The sequence below is a fragment of the Fusarium pseudograminearum genome, chromosome 3, assembly GCF_000303195.2.
Source record: "Fusarium pseudograminearum CS3096 chromosome 3, whole genome shotgun sequence".
Taxonomy (NCBI): Eukaryota; Fungi; Ascomycota; class Sordariomycetes; order Hypocreales; family Nectriaceae; genus Fusarium; species Fusarium pseudograminearum.
In genome coordinates, this window is record NC_031953.1 from 2,929,184 (window position 1) to 2,953,500 (window position 24,317).

The following is a 24,317-nucleotide window of genomic DNA, read 5'->3' on the forward strand; positions in this document are numbered from 1 at the left end:
AAGCCTGGGGAGCAAGGCTCTTGGAACAAAATAAGTTGGAAATGTGGAGACTTTGTAATTTACTTGATGAGTCCGATGACCACGGTACACTATTAAACTTGGAGCCATACCACCCAGTAAGTTTCAACTTAGGTTTGGTGAGTCTTTAAGCCCCGTCTCATGCAATTGGAATTGGGATACCTGGTCAGTTTGAGCCTCGGTATAACTCGGGAGAAGCCATTGTCTGTTGAGCTTGACGCTTCTGATCTCTCTTGATCTCTCACACATATAAGCGTCACTCTCTACCCTACCCAACCCCGCCAGCCAGGCCAGGGGACAGGAATCAGCACTACGCAAACATCAGCAATGGCGTTCACAATGCACTCCCACTCGGGCGAGTTCTGCCCGGGCCATGCCAAAGATCAACTCGAGGAGATTGTAAAGCAAGCTGTCTCTGTTGGTTACAAGACCATTGGTTTCACAGAGCATATGCCGAGATACGACTTGCGTGATCTGTATCCTGAAGAGGTATCTATCAACCAAGCACTTCATCCTTGATAGCAGATATCTTACATGCTCTTTCTTAGCTCGAAAACCCTCAGGCCGCGTTGGAGGCCCTCCCACCTCGCCATGAGTCATATCTCGTCGAGGCACAGCGTCTACGGCACAAGTATGCCTCGCAGATTCACGTCCTCATTGGCTTTGAAGCCGAATTCATCCGGTCTAGCTGCGCAACACATGTTCGCAGACTGGCAGAGCACCCCATCGTCGACTACTTCATTGGCTCAGTGCACTACGTCCACAACATGCCAATTGACTATTCCAAGGAGATTTTCCTGACTGCGCAGGGAAAAAGCAGCCGGGGGACGGAAGAGTCACTTTACGAAGATTACTACGATCTACAGTATGAGATGCTCACGGAGCTCAAGCCACGAGTAGTGGGCCATTTTGATCTCATTAGATTAATGAGTGAAGATCCTGAAAGGGATCTCAGGCAGTGGAAGGGCGTTTGGGACCGCGTGTTGAGGAACTTGACACTTGCAAAGGAGCAGGATGGCTGGCTTGAGGTCAACAGTGCTGCGTTGCGAAAGGGTCTCGCAGAGCCGTACCCCGGTAGGCAAATTGCTGAGGTACGAGGAATCAATTAACGATGGTATTTAATACTGACTCGACACAGGAATGGATCAAAATGGGCGGCAAGTTTACGTTCTCAGACGACAGTCATGGTATCGCTCAAGTCGCTACCAACTACGCTCGCACAGTCACTTATCTTGAGAGCCTGGGCGTCAAGGAAGTGTGGACTCTAAAGAGGTCATCCCACACCTGCATTAAGGGGTCAGAGAAAGCGGTCGTCGAAGAAGTCAGTGTGTCTTTGAGCGAGTTCCGCAAGAACTTCCCATAAGAGCCATATGAAGACGATGGTTTAGAACATATAGACAGCCATCAAGTCATAGATTAAACACAACTAGAACTATAAAGCGAAATCTAATTCGAGAACAGAAAGGAAAAGGGTATCGTGAAGAAGACTACATATCCAGGGTCGGATAAGGTTGTGAAACAATTAGGATTCTATACAAGGAAATGAAAGAAGCGTGGTGGTGCCTGGGTATCATCAACTCTGAACTGTATTGCTTCCGAAAATAGTGCTGTCACAAAACAGGCAGCCAGCTATCCGTATCTTGGAAAACCAAGGCATAGAAAATTTCAGCATCGTTTTTAGGGTTGACGTGTTTCAGGGATCTCCTTGGCAGAATGTGGGAGGTTGGCCTCCTACTTCATCTCGGGCCCCGCGGGCTTAGTAGTCGCGGCACCTTTTGCCTGATGTCCGGTGCGGGGCGCAAAAGGAATCCCAGAAGAAGAAGCGTACTGGAAGAGTTTATTCTTCTTGATTGGACTGGGTGTCGTGGCTGGTGTTTGTGCAGAAGAAGTCGGCACATTAGGAGGGAGCCATTTTAATGGCTCGTTCTGAGTGATGGGCTTGGGTGCGGGACCTTCGGGCTGATAGGGAATAAAGACATCACCTGCTTCTGCGCTAGGATGGACAGAAACTGAGGGAATGGGTGGCGAACTCGGCGGAGGAGAGGCCAACCGAGAAACATACCCAGAAGGATTGAAAGGATCCTGCTCCTGCAAAGGAGTGATATTGCCGCTCGATGAAGTAGTGGCAGGTGGTGTAGGGTTGATTGGCAGCGACTGCGCAGGAGAGTGGTTGCAAGCCTCAGTAGACACAACAACCGTGTTCGGGTCATCAGACTGGGCTTTTGATGGATGCGCAGCAGTAGATGGCGTTTCGACAGGCTTAGCCTGGTCGATAGCAGAGACGCTGCCGTTGACTTTCTCAGCTTCAAGGCGAGCACGTGCTTTAGCAGCCTTTTGGGACTGAGTGATCAAGTTGATACGAATCTTCCTCATCCCAGAAGTGATATTGTCAACGTCATCGCCCGCTGTGCCATTCTTTGGAGCTCGCTCTGGTGACTTGGCCTTTTGGGCGGCAGAAGCTGGACGTGAAGGACCAGTTGCCGTGGTGGCTTTCTTGGTAGGCCGAGGTACCTTAGGTGCAGGCTCTTTGCGAGGAGCAGCAGGATTCCGAGTTTTCTTGACTTGCAAGTCGCCGTTTGGAGCTGCCGTTGTGGCCGTTGTAGCCGCGGGAGAGTTGGGCACCGTTTGAGCATGTTCATCAGCTTCGGGCAGGACTGCCTCAGGAGAAGATAACCGTGAAGTGAGAGACACCGGGATCTCGCTAAGACGCCGGCTGGACCTCCTCACTCCTGGTTCATCACTGTTTGTTCGTGAGGGAACGCCGCGGGCAACCGCCTTCAAGGAAGTTAGCTTGAATTCAGTACATACTATTATTATATGACTTACCTTTTCTGAAGCGACAGTAGTGGGGCCCATCGTGCTTCTGCGACCTTTAGGTGGCTTGTCGATGGTTGGCTCAGGGGGTGGTGCTGGCTTGGCTCGTCTCTCGCGCAGAGACATTCGCGATGTTGGACGTGAAGTAGAAGCCTTGGGCGGAGGGTTAGGGTCGATTCCCATTAATATTGATTGCCGGTCACGTCTGACCCTGCTTGCTTCTGCGTTCAGATCCTCAGGCCTGCAACTACCAGTTTCGCGTGTGGAGGGGATAAGGAGTTTGCTAAGTTCGTGAGTTGCAACCGCCCAGGGGACTTCTGGTGGCGGCGGCGATGGAAACCTGGGCGTGGCCGAGCCTAACTTGGACAAGCTACGCTGCATCTTCGTAGGATCTGAGGACTTAGCCGTTGACGCCTGTGTCGGAGCAAAGTAGGATGGAAGGGTGACATATTGCGGGTATTTGGAAGCGGCAGCATTGGGGTCGCCCATTAAAATCTCGAGCTCCTCCATGTTTGAAGTCGACCACCATGACGGGTCGTAAGCATGGATGGAGTCTAATGCTGATTTTTGCTCAACGCCATGTGGTACCGTGCTTGGTGACGTCTGAGCCGTGTCGACTCCAAAAGAGCCGGCGCTGTCTGATGATTGCTCGCTTGTCTGATCACCAGCCAGTCCACTAAGATGGCTCATAATGCCAGAACATAAAGCTCGGTCACTGTAGCCACCTTCCAATACACTGATAACGCGGCCGTCAACGTGGAGGCCTTCTTCAGCTGCGAGCTTGACAACGTCTTGGGCAATACGCGCATAAAATTCGGTCGGGACATTGACCTTGTGGCGTTGCATGCCTTCACCCTCCCACTCGCTGGCATCAAACCCAGCAGACAGGAAAATTGCAGCCTTGGGCGGCTCTTTAGATTCCCTCAATCGCTCTGCCTGATTTTTGAAGTAGTTTCTAACCTTTTCCAAGAGGACGGTATATCTCGTTTCGTAGAGTTTCCAAAAATCCTCTTCTGACTTCCATGGTTCGAGGTGAACGTTCCAAACCGTTTGGCCGTGTGCGTTGTCGATACAGATACTGGCGCTCCTAACCTTTTCTTCATCGCCCATTTCACACGGGTACGAGTTGATGTCGTGTAAGCTGAAGTAGCCGATTGACGACTTTTTCCACGCTGCTGCGTTCTTGGCAGCGTTGTTCGCTCGAGTATTATGCTGCCATGTAATAGCCTGAGATCCATCGCCGTGGTGAAGGTCAAAGTCGATGATAGCAGCATGGGTGAGCCCGTGCTCGACAGCTGCGTGCATGATACCAACATGAACGTTATTGACCCAACAGAAACCAGAAGGATAAGAAGCAGAACAGTGATGACCCGGGGGTCGAACGCCTACGAAGGCACGGCGCGGACCCGGACCAAATACTGTGTCGACGGCTTCGCAAACTGCCCCGAGGGCGCCTTCCATAGCATTGAGAGATTCCGAGCAGAGGTACAAGTCCCCTTCGTGAAATTTCTCGGGAGACTTGTCAGTCCCCCGATTCATCTCGGGTCTTTGGAGTTCCTTTCCGCCCAATGCAAGCTTCGATTCGGCCGCCTCGCACATTGTCTTCAACTCCTCCATCCATTTCGCTCCATGTACATTGACTACGGCTGGTGAAAGAAGAGAAAGAGTGCGATCCGTCTTGTGTATCCGGAAAGGGATCCCTTGGAGATGCTCTGCCTCCCTTCCCGGGTGGAGTGGGTATTCACCTTCACAATGCCTGCCGCCCAAGCGCACATAGGCTGCGGACACACCCAACACTGCAGCTCTTATCCGCTCTGGCCGTTCAACAATGGTACCGAGGGCGGCACGAGAAGTTCGGGGTCGGGAGAAACGGTGGCCGTAGACAGCGTCGTTCAGCACCACAATTGTTTGGGTCGGACGGGTGGTGATAGAGCCATGATGTGCATGCAATTCGGCTTTCAAGTTGTCGTGAGCAATAGAACGAGGTGTCGGCCGAATCTTTTCTTGATAAGACGCCCTGCGTGTCGGTGACATGACATGTGCCACGCTAGAACGTCTCGACGTTGAACCAGGCCCGATTCCATTAGAAGAGCGCAATGAGTTCATGGAGGCTTTCCGCAGGAGGGTAGGCGTGCCCAAGGAGGGGTCCTGGGAAGGGCTCCGTGAAGGTGCTCGGGCATTTGGTGCTGGTGACTGCGAAGTACGGCGGCCCGATGGACGGAAGGGAGAGGCAGGTTCGGAGGCAAGGCGGGACGGAGCTCGGCCGGGCGAAGTGGAGATGTTGAGTTGGTTCAACGACTGAGCCAAGTCGTCATGTTCAGGCTGTCTAAGATGCCGGATGGAGGAATGCCGCCGAAGCGACAGTGGTGGGCGGGATGAAGAAGCCATGAGGCTGGATACTCGGTAGTGTAGCTAGATTTCAGAGACGAATATCGGTAACCTCGATCGATACAAGACAATATCAGACCCGTTTCGTAGCGGGGTAGTCTATTGACCAGTAGTTTGGTTGACTGAGACGCAAAGAGTCAAGTCAGAGCCAAATGGCCTAACTCGATCTCTAATCGCCTTGGGAATAGCTCCGTTTCGAATATATTTGCGGCCTGAACTTTTTTTCTTTGATGGAGATGTCGGTGACGTCTTGCCCCTGTTTGGATATCAAACAGTCGAGATAAGATATCGCGTCTAGAGAAACGCGCCGAGTCACGTGTCTATAGTTATGACGCTGTTTATGTTTTGAAGACTTGCCGGATTGGGGTTGACCAAGTAAATAATAACTAATGTTAACTTTGAGTTGGAATTGTGAGGAGTCAAAAGTTCTTTATAGGGTGCTCTAATCTTATTACCAGGAAATGATTCTATACTGTGATGACGATGCCTCATATTCCTCTCCTATTTTTGTTTGTTCGGTTAAAAGTACAACGAGCATCACAGATGCATGTACACCTGGCATATTCCACGTATAAACATACATAAACAACGACCTACCCATTCATAGTCTAGCTGCCGGATTCCGTGGGGAGGGCGCCGTGGTATTAATTGTCGTGTTGGCGATAGATTAACTGGAGATCATATGTACAGTGTACCCTTGTTGTTAATATGCTTATTGACCTAAATTTACCAATGAATTGAACAAAATTTCCCCACCCTGGCCCTATCTAATCATTATGAATATCCAGGTGCCTAGGTAGGTAAGTTACGATGAGAAACCACTCATTGGACTGGTTATCCACTATAAACAGCTAAAAACCTCATCGTCAAATCGTGCACGAGGGTTACTTGGACATCTTGATTTGTCGCCAAAGATAGTGACTACCTTGGCGAGCGTCGCGAAACATTGAACTCACCGCTAACAAGACGGACTTCCCACTTTAGCCTGCACCTTTCATTTCTTCTTCAACGACCGACAACTATGGCGGTCCCTTTCCTCAAGGAGAGTAAAGCTGGCTCGACAGCTGGCTCATTAATTACCCCTCGCATCTAGACTATTTTGTTCGTCCCAATCCCAGTAAGGAATGGTTGGTTACCGCGCCCCATGTAAACGAGACATCCTTGATCCACTACGGATGGTCCTTGTCTCTCTCGTTAGGCTGATTGATGGACCTGACATGACTTCGTTTCCGCAAAATCGGGCGTTTGAAGGATGCGGGACTACGCTATTACGGTAACAATGGACGGTTGATGCGGGTGAAGTGGTGACTGCTTTGTGTCGTGTCTCAGTCGTGTCTTTCTGACCACGCTTTGAGATGGAAAAAGAGGCCCGACATTTCTGCAAATATTGAATCATTGCCGTACCGCAAATTACGATGACACACGGCTGGACACAGCACTGTATCCGTGCTGTGTACAGGTTGTTGTCAGTGCCAACACCCAAAATGAACTCTTGTCTAGCGGATGAGCCTAACAAACTTTCCATGGCGAGTTGCCTTTACCTTGCATGACAGACAGGGCTGAGTGATTCACGAGGTCTTGTCCATCCATACCAGCTCGGAGCCGGTGGAATTTTCTGCTGGGGCCATGGCATGTGTTGGCACGAAACTGATCCTTCGTTTGCCGGACCAAAAACCGATCTACTTTTGTCCCAAGTAAGCAAGCACTGAGCGATATTCAGGCTACCAACCAGAGATTTGGTCGTCTGAATTGCAATTTACTCATCGGCAGGGATTAGGACTGATCTGTCCAACGATGACCTCGAGAAAACGCCAAAAAGATGCCGTACGATGCGCCTCCGAACACCCCATGCTCATCGACATAACAACAATGTCAATATATTCTAAACCCTCGACCTGCCAAGACACGAGTTTGATAAGTACGGTACTGAATTTACATACATACGTCTGCCCAGACAATCAAAGCGGAAGACGGCATTTATCGTCATTTCTTCATGGCCCATGATTCTCGCTTTCAACGTTCTTGGCTGGTGTCTTTTGACTGGGGCCACCTGAATTCTTTGCAAAACCCTTGTTCACCTTTATCTAGCTAGCTCGAGAAACAGTGGCTTTTTCGTCCCAGTCCCCCTTCTCCTCTCCCGCTAGCGCAGGGCACCCCTGCTTGGCCCTGGCCCGATCATGACTCCCGTTGCAATTCTGTCTAAGAGGCGTCTCCAACGTTACCACCAAATATCTGCGTTCAATTCACAGAGTGTGCCTAATTGCCTCTCGACCTCTCAGCCGCACCATGGCGCTTCTGCTAATTGGTCCACCTGGCCCCAAAAGACCTGGGGTTCTGCCTCGTGGATGCTCGATGGTCGGGGCTAGCTCGATAAACTGACCGCAAGCTTCCTAGCGTTATGTGCCTGTCTGTCTTTGTGCTTGTCCATTGTTCAATCAAGCGAGGCATTGGACTGACCCTGAAAGAGGAGCTGAGCTCAGGTCAGGTCGGCCTTGGTCAATAAATTCCCGAGTGTCGGCCCTTCGCTCGTCGAGAGTGTTTCCGGTGGATTTGGCTCTTCCGTTCGCGTCCTCTGTCTGTATAAGTGACTGTGCCGTCTTCCTCTGAATCAACTCTGTTCTGACACAACATTGTCCCGAGACACTCAAATTCCAACAACTCGATATCCAACATTCACAATGAAGAGCGCCGTTCTTTCTGTCCTGGCCAGCGGTGCCGCTGCCCAAATTACTCTTGGTGGTCTTGGTGGCTTGGGTCTCGGCCCTGAGATTTTCCAAAATGCTGCCATCAACCCCAGCGACCCTGAATACGCAACCTGCCAGGACGCCGTTTCACTCGTTCAGAAATGTGTTTCCGCGGTCGGCGGTTTGGACGCTGCTCCCACTGCTGACGCTGACGCTCTCGTCGCTTGCGCCTGCTGTGACGGCAGTGAGAACGCTGCTCCTCTCTACTCGGTCTGCTCCAACTACCTCGAGGATGAAGCCCCCGAGAACACCTCTCAGTATGAAGGTAGGTCGCATACGCAGATAGCCCTTCCGCTTTAGAGCATCGTTCTAACAACCCACTTCTAGCTTACGGCACTCTGTACAGTGCATGCAGGATTGGTGCTGCCAAGTGTACCGGTAGCAACAGCGGCAGTGGTGGTAGCGGTAGTGCCAGCGCTTCAAGCCGTCCTACAGCAACTGCAGACGATGATGAAGACCGCTCAACCATCACTACCCAAACCAGCCCTGCTCAACAGACCTATGCTTCAGCTTGTGTAGACATGCTCGGCATTTTCACGTCGTGCACAGCCAAGGACCGTGATTTCACAAACCTCCCTTTCAAGGAGCAGGCCGAGTGCTACTGGTAAGTCCCTCATGTCACACACGTTCGCTTCCGTACTGACCTTTTGAAAGCTGCCGTGGCTCTGGAAACGACCTCACCTGGACCGACGCTATGGACAAGCATGCTCAGACCTGCGCCGACTGGGCACGCACTGGCGAGCCCAAGACCGCCTACTCAGGTTTGTTTCTTGCTTCTGATCACTTTGAGCCAAAGCTAACTCTGCGACAGTTGCCAAGACTTTTGCCACCTTCTGCGAGCGCTTCTCCAACGTTTGCGAGTTTGCTGGTGCTGGTGCCAAGACTCAGGGATCTGATTCCGATGAGGCCACCCAGGCCAGCACAACTGAAGACTCCAGCTCTCGTCAGACCGATGCTTCTAGTGACGATAATGACAACGACAATGACAATGACAGCGAGACCACCAGCAACAACAACGCCGGCCCTGTCACCGTCACCGTCGGCTCACAGCCTACCGAGACTGGAAACGATGCCACTTCGGCTCGCGCTGGCTTCGGTGCCATCCTGGCCGTCGTTGCTGCTTTGGCCATCACTCTATAAGCGCACAATGTCATGACTGAATTAGGGAGCGATGGAGTTAATTAATAGTTTTCCGTTCTCGAGAAGACGTGTTGGTTCTAACGACTTGTACGGAATATTGAATGAGACACCACGGGGGAAAGCATGGACAATGCTTGGTCTTCTCTGTTGGCACGCGCTTGAGCGATCACATGCAGTATATAGGTTCCGTGTTTTGTTAATAATAATCACCCATTTTAACAAACGCCTTTTTCTATAAGTGTTGCAACCAGCTTATTCCGATTGTAAATTTATACCAACACCCTTCAATGCTCCAACTGCCCATTCCGGATACTCTGCCTTGTCAGCATATAGCCAAGCAAAGAACTGCCGCACAAATGTAGGGAAGCGATCCTCAATAATTGCCTCTCGTATTTGGCGCATGAGGTTTAGTTGGTAGAACACGTTGTGAATCGTTAGCAAGTGCGCCGCCACAGTCTCCTTGGAAGCGTTGTGGTGAACAAATGCCCGTGTGACACCCATCCCTCCTTCAGCAGTTGGTTTGCAGACCATGCACTTGCAATCCTCCTCGACAGGATTGAAATCATGGGCGTACTTCTTGTTGCGCATGTTGAGAACACCATGCTTGGTGACTCCGTTTCCAAATCGAGCTGTTCGCGTAGGCCACACGCAGTCAAACATGTCGGCACCCAGCGCAACACTCACCACCAGATCTTCAGGATAACCGATACCCATGACGTATCGTGGTTTCAAGTCAGGGAGCATCTCTGTGCAAGTCGCAACAACTCTGCAATAGTCTGCTTTCGCTTCACCACCACTGAGTCCACCGATTGCAATGCCAGGTGTGTCACGAGCCAGCATTTCGCGACAGCACTCTCGACGCATCTCAAGATCCAGGCCACCCTGGATAATGCAAAAGAGGTTCTGTGACTCGGGCTTCTTGTGAGCTTTGATACATCGGTCCAGCCATCGCACGCTACGTTCCATAGCTTCACGCATTCGAGCTTTATCGGGTGATGTTGTGACAAGGACATCGTCGAGCTGCATCATGATATCGCTGCCAATACTGTTTTGTAACGACATTGAGTGCTCGGGAGTCAGCAGCATAGGTGTACCGTCATGAGGACTCAAAAACTCGACACCCTTTTCAGTGATGGTTGCAAGCTTGAGCAGACTGACCATTTGAAATCTTGTAACAGATATTAGTTCATTGACTCATTCATCGACATATAAAAGACATACCCGCCACTGTCAGTTAGAATATTGCGGTCCCATCCCTGCAGCTTGTGTGCTCCGCCTATAGCATCCAAGACTTCTTGTCCTGGCTTCAAACCAAGGTGGTATGTGTTGTTCAGACACAACATGCAGCCCGTCTCTTCAAGTTGCTCCGGGGTAATGCCTTTCAGAGATGCCTGAGTTGCAACAGGCATAAATATGGGAAGTTGAACAACCCCATGAGGAAGAGTGAGAATTGATGCTCGTGCTCTAGTTGTCTACCTTGGGAAATATGTATTAGTCTTGTGAATCTCAACCCAGGGATCGACAGCTAAACGAAGCCATCGCCGTACTGAAAGACTCACGGAGCATTTTGCAACAAGCTCGTGCGTCAACGCAGGCGACTTGTAGATGTTTGACGCTGACGAAGCCATCCTCTTGATACCTATTTGCATTTGGTTTACCTGGACTAGGTGCTTGAAAATTAAAGAAAGAAAAGGAACACCCATTCATTCCCCCCTCATAATTGTGTTAGTCGCTGACTGGGATTTTTTATAAAACGGAGGTTACAACCTAGGTACGATTAGCAGTGCAGGGTTGGTGGGGCTTTTCCGCCTATCGAAACAGGGTGCGGTGTTTGAGCTGATTGGCCAATGAGACCAGCCCGGGATATCACCGGTAGATTCCGCCCAGCTTCAATCCCCAGCGAATTTTCGTCACCTTCAAGCTATACGCCTGTAGCCCATCACGACGATACCAGAACGGCAAGCCAATTGAGCTCGCCGAAAGGTCTCTGAGTCGAAATGGTGCACGGTAAATTGTCGCCCGGGGCGCGGCTGATGAGGACATCTCGGCTGTTCTCCCTGCCCAAGCCATTGCCTGAACCTCAGTCGAGTAACTTGCACATTGGTGACCACAAGTCTCCCACCATGACAAGACAATATCCGCAACACCAGGCCATCACGTCTCCTCTCGCATCGAGAGAGAAGGGTGACTGGGGATTCAAGCGACCGTTCCCCCTCAAGTCCACCCTGACAACCTCAACACCCTTTATCCGAGTCAAACAAGTCGATTCTATCGAGAGCGTAACCGACTTTGCTTCTGCCGCCGACCACGCCCTTTCGCTCGAAAAGTTCCAGGAGATGCGCATTGCCATGTCGATTCCTAAAGGAAAGGACACAAACACCACGACATTCACTACCGATACGTGGCACAAGTCTGTTTTCGAACAGGACCTTGATTTTACCGACCATCGTCAAGGACGGAAAGACGATAAGCGATGGAAGTTCGAGGGGCCTTGGCTGGCCAGGATGACCGAGGGCGAATTTATTAAATACCTTGAAACGAAAGTCCGACCCAAGCGTGCTATGTTTCAACAGGTACTCCTACGAAGACTTGTCAAGTCTCACAACGCCAAGATGGCCCAGTCTGCCATGGAGCAGGGCAACGCGATACCAGAAAAAATCAACAAATGGGACGTCTCTCGTAAACAGTACATAGAGTATGTGCGCTCTTTACGAAACGACCGAGCCGCACTCTACGGCCTGGTCTCCAAGTTCCTTGATCTTGCTCCCCTGGGCCAGCCCGTTGGTATTCTTCAGACGTTTTTAGCTGGCGGGGAGAACGCAGCTGCTGAGAGCCCATACGGTAAATCTGGACCACCTCCCAGTCACCCATCTGCTGGTATCAGCTATCTGAGAACAAACTCCTACATGGCGAACCATCCTGTATATGGACCTCAAAAGCAGCCAACTCCTACTCTCTCTCGAGTGGTGTACCCCAGACAAGGTCCCTCGCCCGCCAAGCTTGGTGTTGGTGGTTTCGTAGCCGACTCTCCCCCAGGAGATAATGAGTTCAACATCAGACATCCTGGACGCCATAAAATTTCATCCAACAAGAAGATGCTCACTGGTATTTCGCATCTTGATACCACAACCTTTGGTGGTGCCAAGGCATATGTTAACCCTGAGACGGCCACCGTTGATCCCAGTGGAAAGGTTGTGGTTCAACTCCGAGAAGCAGAACCCGAGGCGCAGCTCATTGCTAGGGAAGCCAAGGGACGCGCCCGAGTTTACGACCCGTTAAACCGAAGCAAGACGCAGATCAACATGGAGGCTGATACTTGGCGAACAGGCCGCGCTGCTGATGAACTTCTTGGTGGGGATGCAGCTGCCCCTGAAGACGACGCTGTGAGCAGCTCCAGGAACTACGGCCTTGATGATAGGCAATAAAACATCACGTTTGGTCAAGGGCAACAGCCACTGTATATCAATGTCATCTATTGTCTCCAAGACGGAGAGAAAAATGTACCAAACAACTGTACAAATAGAATTAAAGCAAGTTATTCATGTGCCATAACATCATACACTGGTGGCCGTATAAATAGTTGACATAGCGGCATAAAGCCTAAACTATAAACCCCGCCGCTGTGTTAACAGGTTGTGCATTTCCCCATTGTCCAGGGAAACACTCCGATCTATCTACATGTCAGCGATTTCTTACAGTGGTGTAAGTGTATGTGCTATAAAGCAGCGATTCTACCAATGCTAATCAAGAGTTGACAACAGTCCACAGCCATATCTTGACAGGTCTAGAGCTATGCGCCAATTGGGGACCTCTGTCAAACATATGGATGATGACTGCATAAAGTTAATTGGGCACAGTTGTTCACGTCAAGGCAGCAAGACATATTGAGGCTGAGGAACTTGAAAAGAGTTATAGTATAAATTAACTGCAGAAGTGTGCTCTTGTCATCGTGTGAGCTTCCACTTGCTTCTCTATTATATATAATCTTAATATATACGATAGATAAGCTGCCTACTATATATTAACGGTATGAACGGTTTAGTACTGGTAGATATGGCTTTCGATCCACAGAGGTAGCTTTAGTTAGTAGCTTGATGAGATGTTTCTATGATGGTCCTAGGAGCATGAACCATAAAAGTACCCCGCCAATCGTCTCACGTGCCAGCACGTGATCGCCCACACACTAATATTCGATTTTGATAAAATGCTATCCGGATGTGTCGAAACTTTTCACAGCAGACTTCAATCAACTCACCACCCAACGCCAACAGTCCAATACCGCCAAAATGGGTCGCGTTCGTACCAAGACCGTCAAGAAGTCCGCCAAGGTCATCATTGAGCGTTACTGTGAGTGCCGTTAATTCGCTGGCCGCTGGAACCAATACTGATGATTCAAAGACCCCAGATTGACCCTGGACTTCGAGACCAACAAGCGCATCTGTGATGAGATCGCCATCATCGCTTCCAAGCGTCTCCGCAACAAGATTGCTGGTTACACCACCCACTTGATGAAGCGAATTCAGCGTGGCCCTGTCCGTGGTATCTCCTTCAAGCTTCAGGAGGAGGAGCGTGAGCGCAAGGATCAGTTCGTTCCTGAGGTCTCCGCTCTGGACTTCACCCAGAACTCCGAGAGTGGCCAGCTCGACGTCGACACCGAGACCAAGGACCTCCTCAAGCATCTTGGCGTACGTTCTCCCCCGATATCGACACTAGTCGAGCGATATGTTAACAATATTTGCAGTTCGAGTCTATCCCCGTCAACGTTATCCCTGTCACTCAGCAGCAGATTCCCGAGCGTGGACAGCGATACGGCAACCGCCCTCGCCGCGACTAAAAAAATGGTTTTGGGATTTTTATGGGTGTCTAGCATTTGCAGGGTTTCACTATGGCGTCTCTAGGACAGTGAGTGCATAGTCTCAAAGAAAGACTTTACGACCCCCAAGGTGTCGCCGATTCTCTGGAGAAATCCGGGGATGACGCTTGATTGCCAATTTTCTCTCCTCTTGTTGTGAATGTGACCTTACCCAAGGCCAGTTCGCACGGCAGGGACTGAGCCGAGGGGTTGCAGGACCGCCATCAGGTCCTCAACACCAATGCTGTTTGTCTCATGAGGGGTATCTTTTATCCTTGTGATGTTCTATCCTAATGTACCATCTAACGCCTATCCTGTGAAAATTGCTGTCCGAATTATTTCTACGTCTCCTTCTTATCCTCCAGCTTGAGTTTCGTTTTGTAGCCTTCAACGAGTAAATGTTCGTCGTCGTAGACCTCAGGCTTGCTGGGCATTGTGGAAGGTGCCTTTGCATCCTTCTCCTTAAGGGTAATGTTGATCTTCTTGCTCTTACTTTTGGATGCATCAGGTTCACCTCGCTCGAGAGCAAGAGCCGCAGTATCACGGGCAGCTTGTCTTTGCTCCTCCAGCTTGAGCTTGCCCAACTCTCGGGCAGCCCGATCAACGTCTGTTTCCTGGGACTTGTCCTCATCAAGCAAATCGATCTCGATATCCGGGATGCCTGCACGCTCCCAGGCAGCTGTTTCATTAAGCTGAACCTTGACGTAGAGGGCGCGGCGGGCACACTGCTGCGAACACCACTTTTCAAGGTCCTCGCGCTTCATGATACTGCCGTTGGAAGCAATCTTCCACTGACCGCCAGGCCCCATATTCCGTCGTGGTCGAGGGCAGAGAGTGTAGCCACAAAGATCATTCACATTGCGTTCAATGATGAGGTCGTCGTAGTCTGAGGGCTGGAATAGGCGAACATGTGATTTGAAATCGGCTATGTCGGACGAAGCGGGATTCGAGGCGTTATGGGGAGGTTTGCGGACTTGAGGATATTCGGACAGGATGACCAAGCTCTCGAGGATTTCTGCTTCAAGGTCTTTGCGATGCTGAATGATATTGGCGTGCGCGAGAGCGATCTCTTTGGGGTCGGCGTTTCGCTCTTGGATGGACTTGGGCTTCTTGAGAATGCCCTTTGGCGGTTGCTTCGAGCTTGATGCCATGATGTATGATTGTTGTGATCTTGCAGAAATGATGTGCAATATTGTAGCTTCACTTGGGTCTGAAAGCTCGGAAATATGTAGAACAGCCCCGCCGCCACAGTTAGCTCTGTAGGTGTTCAGGCGCCACTAGCCACTCGACAGAAGGAGGGGGAGAGTTTGTCTTGGATTGCCTAAGTTGACAAAAACATGGGTGCAAGCTTGGACGTTTACACTGATCAAGAGTCGCTATTTTTAATGATGGTCTTGGGAGATTGAAAGGACCTGGTGGACCAATTGAAACAAAAGGATTGTTCCATCATGGATGATGCATTGTTGCACAACATCAAGAACGGTCGTCTTTTCATCTAAAGTACTGGTTTCAAAGTTTCACAGGCTTCTTAGCATCTACTCTATGCCTTGATATTACGCTTAGACAGATGTTTTGAACCAGTGTTTCTACAAGCCCCCCATGTTTTTATGCCATGCTATGCTACCTAGTATGTTATGCCTGCCATCCGGACTACTCGGCCGCAGCAACGAACTGCAGATAACATACGTTACGGCCCCACGAATTAAATATTAAAGCCCAATGCTTGGACTCGCAATTGATATTTGAATTCGCTACATGTCTTGCATCGCCGTCATCCACATTTCTCATCACCATATCGTAATATCAACATGGCCGACTATCATCGGAGCTAGGCACCAGATTGCTGCACTGTTAGTACCGTGACTCGGAGGTACCGCGCCTAACACTTTTAGCCGTGAGATAGACGAAGTGACGGGCTTGTTCTTTACGTGCTCGTAGCGCTGACGTCGACAAGCCCCAGCTTTACATTGGGCTCTGTCTGGTCTATGCTCCGCTAGACACCACCGCCGCCTCCTTGCAACCTGCAACTCATCTCTCTGGTCTTGCTCGCTTGTATCGCATTGCACCCTCTTTTTTAAGAACCCCAAACATCGCGCATAATAATTCTTAGCACATATCGAAAACCGTACAATTGTCTTCCTGCTTCACTGCGCTCCCAAACAACTCAGGCACTATATTCTCCCCCGCCTCGCTCGATCCTACAGGCTGACGACGCCCCCTGTCGTGCCCCACACTCTACCAAGCGAGCTGTTGTTGACCTACGACCATCCACGTACTGTACCTTCGTGCTCCATACAGCCACACGCCCCGAGCAGAACAGCCTAGATCCGAGCCTCGGGCAGCATCTGTCCTGCAAGAGAGCTTCCAGAGGATCAATCAAAAGCAAAATGGCCGCGCCATTCAAGGTCAAGGCTATCTACGAGTACTCGTCGCCTCATGAGGACGATCTCAACTTCGCTATTGATCAAGTCATCACCGTAACCGATGTGGAGGATGACGACTGGTATGGCGGGGAATACCTTGACGACCAAGGTTTAAAGCAAGAGGGCATATTCCCTCGAAACTTTGTTGAGAAGTTTGAGCCTACCGCACCACCTCGTCCATCTCGAACTCGTACCAAGAAGGAGCCCGAAACTGCTCACCCCACCGAAGATATCGCTTCTCCCCCACCGCTACCTGTTCAGCAAGCGCCTCCTCCAGTGCCTGCACCCGAGCCCGAGCCCGAGATCGAAGAAGCCTATGAGCCCGTACAGAAGCACGCCGCTCACCAACCAGCTGCCCCGGCTGTGCCGGAGCCCGCTCCTCCCAAGCCCGCTCCGGTTGCGACTCCCCGGCCTCCGTCAGCTCCTAAACCCGTTGAGCCTCCGTCCCCCGCTCCAGCTTCGCCCAAGCCAAAGCCTTCTGGACCACCTCCAGTATCAGACAAGCCAAAGCCCAGCTCGTTCAAGGATCGCATTGCGGCTTTTAACAAACCCGCGGCACCTCCTGTTGCACCCTTCAAACCAAGTGGTCTAGCGGGCTCAGGTACAGGTTTTATTAAAAAGCCGTTTGTAGCTCCTCCTCCAAGCCGCAACGCTTTTATACCTCCACCGCAACAAACTCCAACCGCCAAGGTCTATCGGCGCGACGAGGACCCCGAAATTAAAGAACGGGAAGCCGAAACGCAAGGACAAGCTGAGCGAGCCGGACTTGTGCCAACCGAAGCTCAGGGAGAAGAAGCTGAGGATCGACCCAAACCTACCAGTCTTAAAGAGCGCATTGCGCTTCTTCAGAAACAACAGCAGGAGCAAGCTGCGCGACATGCCGATGCTGCCGCCAAGAAGGAGAAGCCGAAAAAGCCTGTTAAAAAGCGCGAGAGTATCGGCCATGCTGAAGCTCCGGCTGAGACAGAGGCATCACCTCAAGAGCCTCCAACTCCCCTCGAGCATAAGGAAACTCAGGATACCGAGGTTAGGACATCTACTGACGAGCCCCAAACAACTCGAATGCCACCTCCTCCGCGCCGTAAATCTTCCAAGGGACCCGCAGTCGAACATGTGCACGACGGTAATGAGGCAGATATGTCAGGCGCTGGTGACACAACCGAAGGCAATGACGACATAATGGAGCGTGAAGATAGTGATAGCATATCCAAGATTGCGCCACGAGCGCCCAGCTTGCCTATGCACGCCGGTCCTCCCTCCGAAGCACCGAAGAAGCAGGAGAGCGACGAAGGGGACGAGGAAGACGAGGAAGACGAGGATGTCGACCCCGAAGTCAGGCGCAGGGAAGAGTTGAGGGCCAGAATGGCCAAAATGAGTGGCGGTATGGGTTTCCACGGCATGTTCGGTGGACCTATGTCAGCGCCAGCACCTCCACCCAAGAAAAAGAAGGCCCCCCCTCCGAAGCCAGAGCGAACTTCTATCGACGAGAGCATCGAAGCAGCCTCGCCGACATCTCAAGGCGCCCCACCGGTTCCTGCAATGATGCCTCTGCCTGGTTTCGGCGGTCCAAGTAAACCAGAAGAGCCAGCTCATTCTGAGGTGGAACATGAGCCAGCAGCTGGGCGAGCACCGCCGCCTCCAGCACCTTCTCAGCCCCCTCGAGCTCCTGAAACTGCTGAGACACCGAAGGACGACGACGATAGTGAAGTCACCCCGGCGCCTCATTCTGCTCCTTCAAGTATGTGACCGAATTCAATAGCCCAAGATGATACTAAACGTTGTCCAGTTCCTCCGCGAGAACCCGCGGGAGCTCCCCCTGTACCTGGCAGCCGAGGAGCACCACCTCCTGTACCATCCGATTGTAAGCAACCCCCTTCCAGAGAGGAAGTCTCAAACTCATGGCTCTATAGCTCGACCTCCTCCGCCCGCACCTCCCGCCGATGCGAAATCCCAGTCGGACGGATCTGAGTCTGGTGATGAGCTTTCCGGCGGCCGCGATAGTGATAGAGAAGCACCTACCGTTGCTGCTAGGTCTCCTCCTATGCTACCACCGCCAGTTCAACCTCCTCACTTGCCTTCAAGATCGCCGCCACTCTCTCCAACTCGCGAAGACTTCAGTCCTACATCTCCCGGATCTAATGCCAGTAACAGATTAAGTCGACTGCCACCTCCTATTCCAGGTTCTGCACCAGCTCCTCCTAATCAAAGCCGCCCGCCACCGCCACCTCCACCTGGTGGTCCTCGACGACAGTCGACTCAAGATTTCCAGACACAGCCTAGAGGGCCTGCCCAGGCTGGTGAGGAGCAGGCTGAGGAGCTTACCGAGTACGAGGGTGATTATGACACTGATATTGCTTCCTCAGTCCCCCATAAGGACGCCTTGAAGTCGCACGCCCGTGGCTCGAGTTTGGACGACAATACTCTTCTGTCTCCCCTTTCTGATGCTCCAGCCAACATACCGCCTCCTGTTCCTTCTGCGGCAGCTCCCCGAGCTGTACCTCCTCCTCCTCCTCCTCCTCCTGGTCCTTCACAGTCGTCGCCAGAGAACAAGCGGCAATCTGTGGATATACCTCGTGCTGCTCCGCCGCCCCCTCCTGCAGACAGGCGACCGTCAGTCGACGTGCCACGCGCAGCACCACCCCCTCCACCTCCTGCTAATTTCCTTTATCCACTACCACCGCAGTCGCCTCGTCCAGATGAGGACTATGACCCATACAACTACTCGGCGCCTCCTGGAGGACATGCGTATGCCCCTAGAACACCAAAGATTGAGGAAGAGGCCGATTTCCCTCCTTCGCCTTCTGTTACTTCTCCTATTGACAGGCGACCTCCTCCCCCAGCTGTTCCTGGTCGCACTTCTAACCGACAATCCCTTGACATATCAAGAGCTGCTGCTGGAAATAGACGGTCGATGGACATGCACCGCCCTTCAATGTCGATGGAGTCGGGTTTCATTGCCAATGACATGGACCTGGCTATACAGAGTGGATGGTGGAAGCAAGCTAACCAAGTGCCGCCTGTACTCCAAGGCCGTAAAGACATCTACTTTGAGGCTGAGGAGACGACATCTACGAACGAAGGGCAACAAACGACCATCACTCGCGAAATCTCCATCCTATATCAAGATTACTCACAAACTTGCTTGACCGTCCGTTACGATCCCTACGATCCATCAGACGTTCAGCTAGAGCAGCGTCACGAACCCCCACCGCGTCCGCTCCGCCAGGACCAGATGGAAGAGTATTACGAGCGCTTCGGCCGTCAGATTTCGACGGCAGTAGCATCTAAGAAGGACTCGGTTGTTGCAGATGGAACACCTCAAGGTCTTGTCTTGGAGCTTCTTAAGCCTTACAAGGACGTCCTGCCACCCGTCGGAACTCGTGCATACGGCGCCCTTGTATATTCAAACATGGCCAACGCATCAACCCAGCAGAATGACATGATTCGAGCTGGTGACATTATGACTATCCGCAACGCCAAATTCCAGGGCAAGCACGGCCCAATGCACGCAAAGTACTCTGCTGAAGTTGGTAAACCTGACCATGTCGCTGTTGTGGCCGAATGGGACGGCACCAAGAAGAAGGTGCGTGCCTGGGAGCAAGGCCGTGAGAGCAAAAAGGTCAAGGTGGAGAGCTTCAAGCTCGACGATCTGCGTAGCGGAGAGGTCAAGATCTGGCGCGCTATGCCACGAAGCTGGGTTGGCTGGAACAGCCAGTCTTAGTGCAGCTGGAAACGGCACAGTGAGAGTGATGACTATCTTCGCAAGAGGATGTCTATGATGACGACGACGACGACGACGAATAACAGAAAGGGGTCAAGACAGGCTGATGGGCCGTGGTTGTATCCCCAGGCGTTGAGTGGTGGGTTAAGAGTTAAAGAGCGATGCAGGAGAAGGATATGAACACTGCAAGAGGTGCGTACAGTCAAGACGGTGGACGAGTGGAACATGAAAGATTTAGTTAGTGTAAAGCAGTTCGATTCAGTAGGTTATGTTATCGACCGATGCATTTCTGTCTTGTGTTTGTGTCACCGACACCTCTGAACACTTTAGCATCTTACACATTTGAAATCCCATCATTGTCTCTACTTCAAGCAGGTCTCGCACGAATCCGAGACGTGTGCTTTATTTCAGGCACGGTCCGGCCGTCTACACAGAAGTTTCATGGCCACGTTTCTCTCTGTCAAGTCTGTTACGGGCTACGCTTTGTGAGGTTACATTGTGTGAGCCCGAACAGGCATCATGCTTCTTCCTGTGCTTCTGATCAGCAGGATCTTCAATGGTGGATGTCGAATAGAGATCAAAGAGGGATAACACTTCGACAGACCACTCATGCAGTGTTGCTGCATAAGTCAAGCAAACAAATTCAAGAGACAAGTAACTCGCACGAGACAACATCCGTAAAGGAAAGATGGTGATGGGCGAGAGGTGCCCACAGCTACCGGGTCTATGCAATAGACGTGCTTGGGACAACAGGAAACTACATGTCAAATTGAGATACAGCAATGGAAGAATCATGTGTACAGCCTATGTTTCAACAACCCGGCTAAGTGGCCTGCCGTATAGTAGTAGCCGTTGGGTTTTCTCTAACTCAAAAAGTAAACCTAATATGCATCATGAATGACAAGTGAGATGGCAAATCAGGTGATGTCTTGCCAGTGTCGGATAAACAGGACTTGGTAGAGTTACATGGTAAGGACGGGACGGAATATACCCAAACCAGAAGCCATGTCCAAAGCTCACCTGTTCCTATACCTGCGGCGGCAGGCAGATGATGGCCATGGTCTGCAGACGAAAAGCATAGGACAATTTGTGCGTTAGCATCGGAAACTTACATTCAGCAAATGGCTGATTCTCATCCATTTGTTAGGCACGGGCACACGAGGAGAGTGTCAGAAACTGGTGTAGTATCCGAAAGGACTGGCGTCTGTCCATTCGAATCATACCCGAATCGTACAGTGCTGTCCTTTCAATCTGGAAAGACATTCCACAAGAGCCTGAAAATGGCATATTTCCCATGTTTGACCGACAGGCCGGTGCCTTAATATCCAGCAGGTGAGTGAGGCGTGGGAAAATGGAGCTTTTCAGGCGCAAAGTGAGACGTCATGTTCCCTCAGCCTGAATTTCGACCAGACAGCTATACTTGAATCTCGATATTATACTGCTGTTGGCGGCTATCATTTCTGAGGCCTGACGCTGGCGTATTTGACTTTACTTGAGACTTTTGTCATGATACCAATCACCTACATAGTAAGCGCCATGATGCTGTCAACTTCTCGATTAAGCAACTGTGCAGTAGCGAGCTTAGTGCCCGTAGCATTGCATCAATCCGACCTGCTGGTCTCGGATAGGTGCAGTAGCGAAAGGTTGGGTGAGGAAACATATCAACTGCGCTAAGACGCGGCTTAGGTTGAATTGATTGAGATTGGACAAGTCCGACGATAAAGTGAGGTCAGATCGGTGACCTTCCAGAGTTGGAGCTTACCAAACATGTTGCAGTGACGACATAGAGCTCGATAAGTGGTTCATCGAGGATGGTCCAACTCCAGCTCGTGTACGTCGTCCAAAACGGCAATAGACCATCTCCGATCGGGTCAGCGCAGTATGGCGAGAGTCCGCCCCCAAGCTTCTCGCAGAAGGACTGCGGTTTAGCATTGCGGCCTCATGGTGGTCAGGCACAGGCACGCAACGCCAAGGAAGATGAGAAGTTGATGAGTTGACGATTGCACTAACTCTGGACGATTTTCAGGGTACTCGTTCGATCTAGAAAAGAACCATGGGTCTTTCGATTGGCCAAAATACCTATCAAACAAGGGATGAAGCTCACGAGGGCGAATCGGCGGTCAACACATGAGCAAGTACTGTATCTCGATGGGTCGGTCATATTGGTGGTGGTCAACGCGCATATTCAGCGCGTGCGATGTAAATGGGGACGTGAGAGGGGGCTGCAGGGTGGAACACACTGGCCGGGCCCAAATTGAAGAATTTCTCGCTTGTGTAAAGCATTTTCTGCAAGATTCGAACCAAAGACGTGACCGTGTGACAACTTGATGAGAATGTGTTGTATGAAACCTAGATACTAAGAGTTCGTGGCGTCCCGAGTCCTACACATCGGGGCGTTTTCACGATGCAAGAGTTGGGTTCCCACTTTGATAACAGGGCTTTCCCTGCGTGTCAATAAATATCGGCTTCTGTGGAATGTGAAATACCATGAGTCAAATCCCATTCTGGTTCCTCAATTGACATGGTAGAATGACACAAAGCATCAATGCATTGCAATGTTGTATTTTCAGCCCAACAGCCTTTAAACATGTATCGTCATCCGAATATCAACGGCCAGCAAAGCTTTGAGTTGGCTGACCCGCTGCGCGCGGGAGGGACGGCCCAGTGCCTTGTTAGTCGCAATGTGGCACTTTGGCAACTCTGTCCATTTGGCGCAGCAGACAGATCGTCAAGGCTGGTGTTGTAAACTGTGGCTCTGTGGAGAGGAATTTTGCTGCATGTGCATAGTAACAGCTGGAGCAGCTCGTTTGCCTAACTGACCCATGTCATGACAGGTCCCCAAATAGTAGCAGTTCGACACTAAGAAGTTAGGCCTAAGGCGGAGTCGAGGCCATCTGCAACCTGACCGTCTCTATTGGCAATGATAAAAAAACCCTGGTGGCTCAGTCATAGCTCAGTCGTCGTTGCAGCCTTGTCACCGACATTGCCAGCACAGAAACCATCACTTCAACATACTCATGAGGCAAACACGGTGGGTAGAGAAGGCTGACGCGTTCTGCCATGGTCGAAAAGCCACGGCAACGGTAACGGTAACTAAAGATTCGGTGCAATCGTTAGGCGAGAAGTGACGAAGAGGTGAGATGCCATGGATCCAATCGGTTGTGCATATGAGATTCCGGGGTCACCGGGGTGCCTCCAAGACATTCTGGATCAAGGAGAGAAGCCAAAATATCCAAAAGTGTTAAAGTAAAAACTAACTTGGATGGTTGATTCTACTCTTGGTTGGTGGAAGCTGACTTCAAAGTGGAGGGCGAAGGGGACGTCGACCTACCCTAAAAACGAATGTAAGGATTTGATGTGACGCGGAACACAGACAGTCATGAAGTCCCTCTAACTCCAATATTTTTGAAATTGTAACATGGCACATAGGTTGACATGGCAGACATTGAGAGAGCCTGAGGAGTTATTCTGCGATATGTGATGCCTGAGGTGTGTAAATTGAAAGCTTGTGGGAGGCAACTGACACCTTCCTTCCCATGCAAGACACCACGAACTCTTAAGGGAAGGTACGAATAATGGATTAGGCGAAACAGGAAATAAGCCCCAGAGAGCAGGGAAACTGCGCGAGTTGCATCGTGACTTATTCCTCACCTCACTTTCGCATCATGAGAATACTTCACAATGACCCAACAAACCGTTGCCTTACCGGGCCTCTCTACCGTTATTTGTCGTGCAGCGCAGCGTTGGACCAGCCGGGACTTATCCCAGAAACCCGCCAGCCTGAGACGTTCAGGGCATATTACTCGTTTGGTTTATAGATAATGAGCAATAACTGGGCCGCAAGCCAACGCACGACGAGTCGAGTTTCATTTCAAACATGCTTGCTCCACTATGACCTCGGGGGAAAGTGTAAGAAAAGAGAAGTGAACACAGCTAACTACCTCCTAGCTCTGACTCTAACTATGCGTGGTCACAAGAGATTGGCGGGTTTTTGGTAACTACTTGGGGAACGGTAACATTTGGTACTAAGGGTCCTCCCCGAGCTTCGTACTCTAAAACAAAAAAGCATCGTGAGTTACTCTGTACAGACACATTGATTATTCAATTCTGGCGAGACCACATTTGATACCAAAGTACAGAGTTTTCAAGCGACATCTTTGGCGCAGTCTAGCAATAAGCTTACTGTAATTGACAGTCAGGACGGACTGCGCCAACAC

The 24,317-nt window shown here is 51.0% G+C and overlaps 9 protein-coding genes across 9 annotated transcripts, besides 3 other annotated features; 5 read left to right on the forward strand and 4 right to left on the reverse strand.

Annotated features, from left to right (window-relative positions):
- Nucleotides 1–357: 357 nt before the first annotated feature.
- On the forward strand, nt 358–1,381 carry FPSE_06228 (uncharacterized protein; the record flags this gene model as incomplete). Its single annotated transcript, XM_009259346.1, has 3 exons — nt 358–507; nt 567–1,109; nt 1,157–1,381. The coding sequence occupies 3 exons, from the start codon at nt 358–360 to the stop codon at nt 1,379–1,381; spliced, it is 918 nt and encodes a 305-aa protein (XP_009257621.1).
- Nucleotides 1,382–1,749: 368 nt separating this feature from the next.
- On the reverse strand, nt 1,750–5,220 carry FPSE_06229 (uncharacterized protein; the record flags this gene model as incomplete). The annotated part of the gene is made up of 2 exons (XM_009259347.1): nt 1,750–2,793; nt 2,845–5,220. The coding sequence occupies 2 exons, from the start codon at nt 5,218–5,220 to the stop codon at nt 1,750–1,752; spliced, it is 3,420 nt and encodes a 1,139-aa protein (XP_009257622.1).
- Nucleotides 5,221–7,898: 2,678 nt separating this feature from the next.
- On the forward strand, nt 7,899–9,104 carry FPSE_06230 (uncharacterized protein; the record flags this gene model as incomplete). The annotated part of the gene is made up of 4 exons (XM_009259348.1): nt 7,899–8,229; nt 8,292–8,568; nt 8,619–8,725; nt 8,776–9,104. The coding sequence occupies 4 exons, from the start codon at nt 7,899–7,901 to the stop codon at nt 9,102–9,104; spliced, it is 1,044 nt and encodes a 347-aa protein (XP_009257623.1).
- Nucleotides 8,929–8,981: a microsatellite.
- A 252-nt stretch (nt 9,105–9,356) lies between the features above and the next one.
- On the reverse strand, nt 9,357–10,513 carry FPSE_06231 (uncharacterized protein; the record flags this gene model as incomplete). The annotated part of the gene is made up of 2 exons (XM_009259349.1): nt 9,357–10,272; nt 10,326–10,513. The coding sequence occupies 2 exons, from the start codon at nt 10,511–10,513 to the stop codon at nt 9,357–9,359; spliced, it is 1,104 nt and encodes a 367-aa protein (XP_009257624.1).
- Nucleotides 10,514–11,101: 588 nt separating this feature from the next.
- FPSE_06232 (uncharacterized protein) lies at nt 11,102–12,529 on the forward strand (the record flags this gene model as incomplete). The annotated part of the gene is made up of 1 exon (XM_009259350.1): nt 11,102–12,529. The coding sequence occupies one exon, from the start codon at nt 11,102–11,104 to the stop codon at nt 12,527–12,529; it is 1,428 nt and encodes a 475-aa protein (XP_009257625.1).
- Nucleotides 12,530–13,390: 861 nt separating this feature from the next.
- Nucleotides 13,391–13,938, forward strand: FPSE_06233 (uncharacterized protein; the record flags this gene model as incomplete). Its single annotated transcript, XM_009259351.1, has 3 exons — nt 13,391–13,451; nt 13,503–13,789; nt 13,846–13,938. 3 exons carry the CDS (start codon nt 13,391–13,393, stop codon nt 13,936–13,938), a joined length of 441 nt encoding a protein of 146 aa, XP_009257626.1.
- A 359-nt stretch (nt 13,939–14,297) lies between these two features.
- FPSE_06234 (uncharacterized protein) lies at nt 14,298–15,107 on the reverse strand (the record flags this gene model as incomplete). The annotated part of the gene is made up of 1 exon (XM_009259352.1): nt 14,298–15,107. One exon carries the CDS (start codon nt 15,105–15,107, stop codon nt 14,298–14,300), a length of 810 nt encoding a protein of 269 aa, XP_009257627.1.
- Nucleotides 15,108–16,343: 1,236 nt separating this feature from the next.
- On the forward strand, nt 16,344–20,100 carry FPSE_06235 (uncharacterized protein; the record flags this gene model as incomplete). Its single annotated transcript, XM_009259353.1, has 3 exons — nt 16,344–18,117; nt 18,166–18,240; nt 18,290–20,100. The coding sequence occupies 3 exons, from the start codon at nt 16,344–16,346 to the stop codon at nt 20,098–20,100; spliced, it is 3,660 nt and encodes a 1,219-aa protein (XP_009257628.1).
- Nucleotides 18,877–18,900: a microsatellite.
- A 56-nt stretch (nt 20,101–20,156) lies between the features above and the next one.
- Nucleotides 20,157–20,179: a microsatellite.
- A 347-nt stretch (nt 20,180–20,526) lies between these two features.
- FPSE_06236 (uncharacterized protein) lies at nt 20,527–21,240 on the reverse strand (the record flags this gene model as incomplete). The annotated part of the gene is made up of 3 exons (XM_009259354.1): nt 20,527–20,720; nt 21,121–21,162; nt 21,213–21,240. 3 exons carry the CDS (start codon nt 21,238–21,240, stop codon nt 20,527–20,529), a joined length of 264 nt encoding a protein of 87 aa, XP_009257629.1.
- Nucleotides 21,241–24,317: the final 3,077 nt, after the last annotated feature.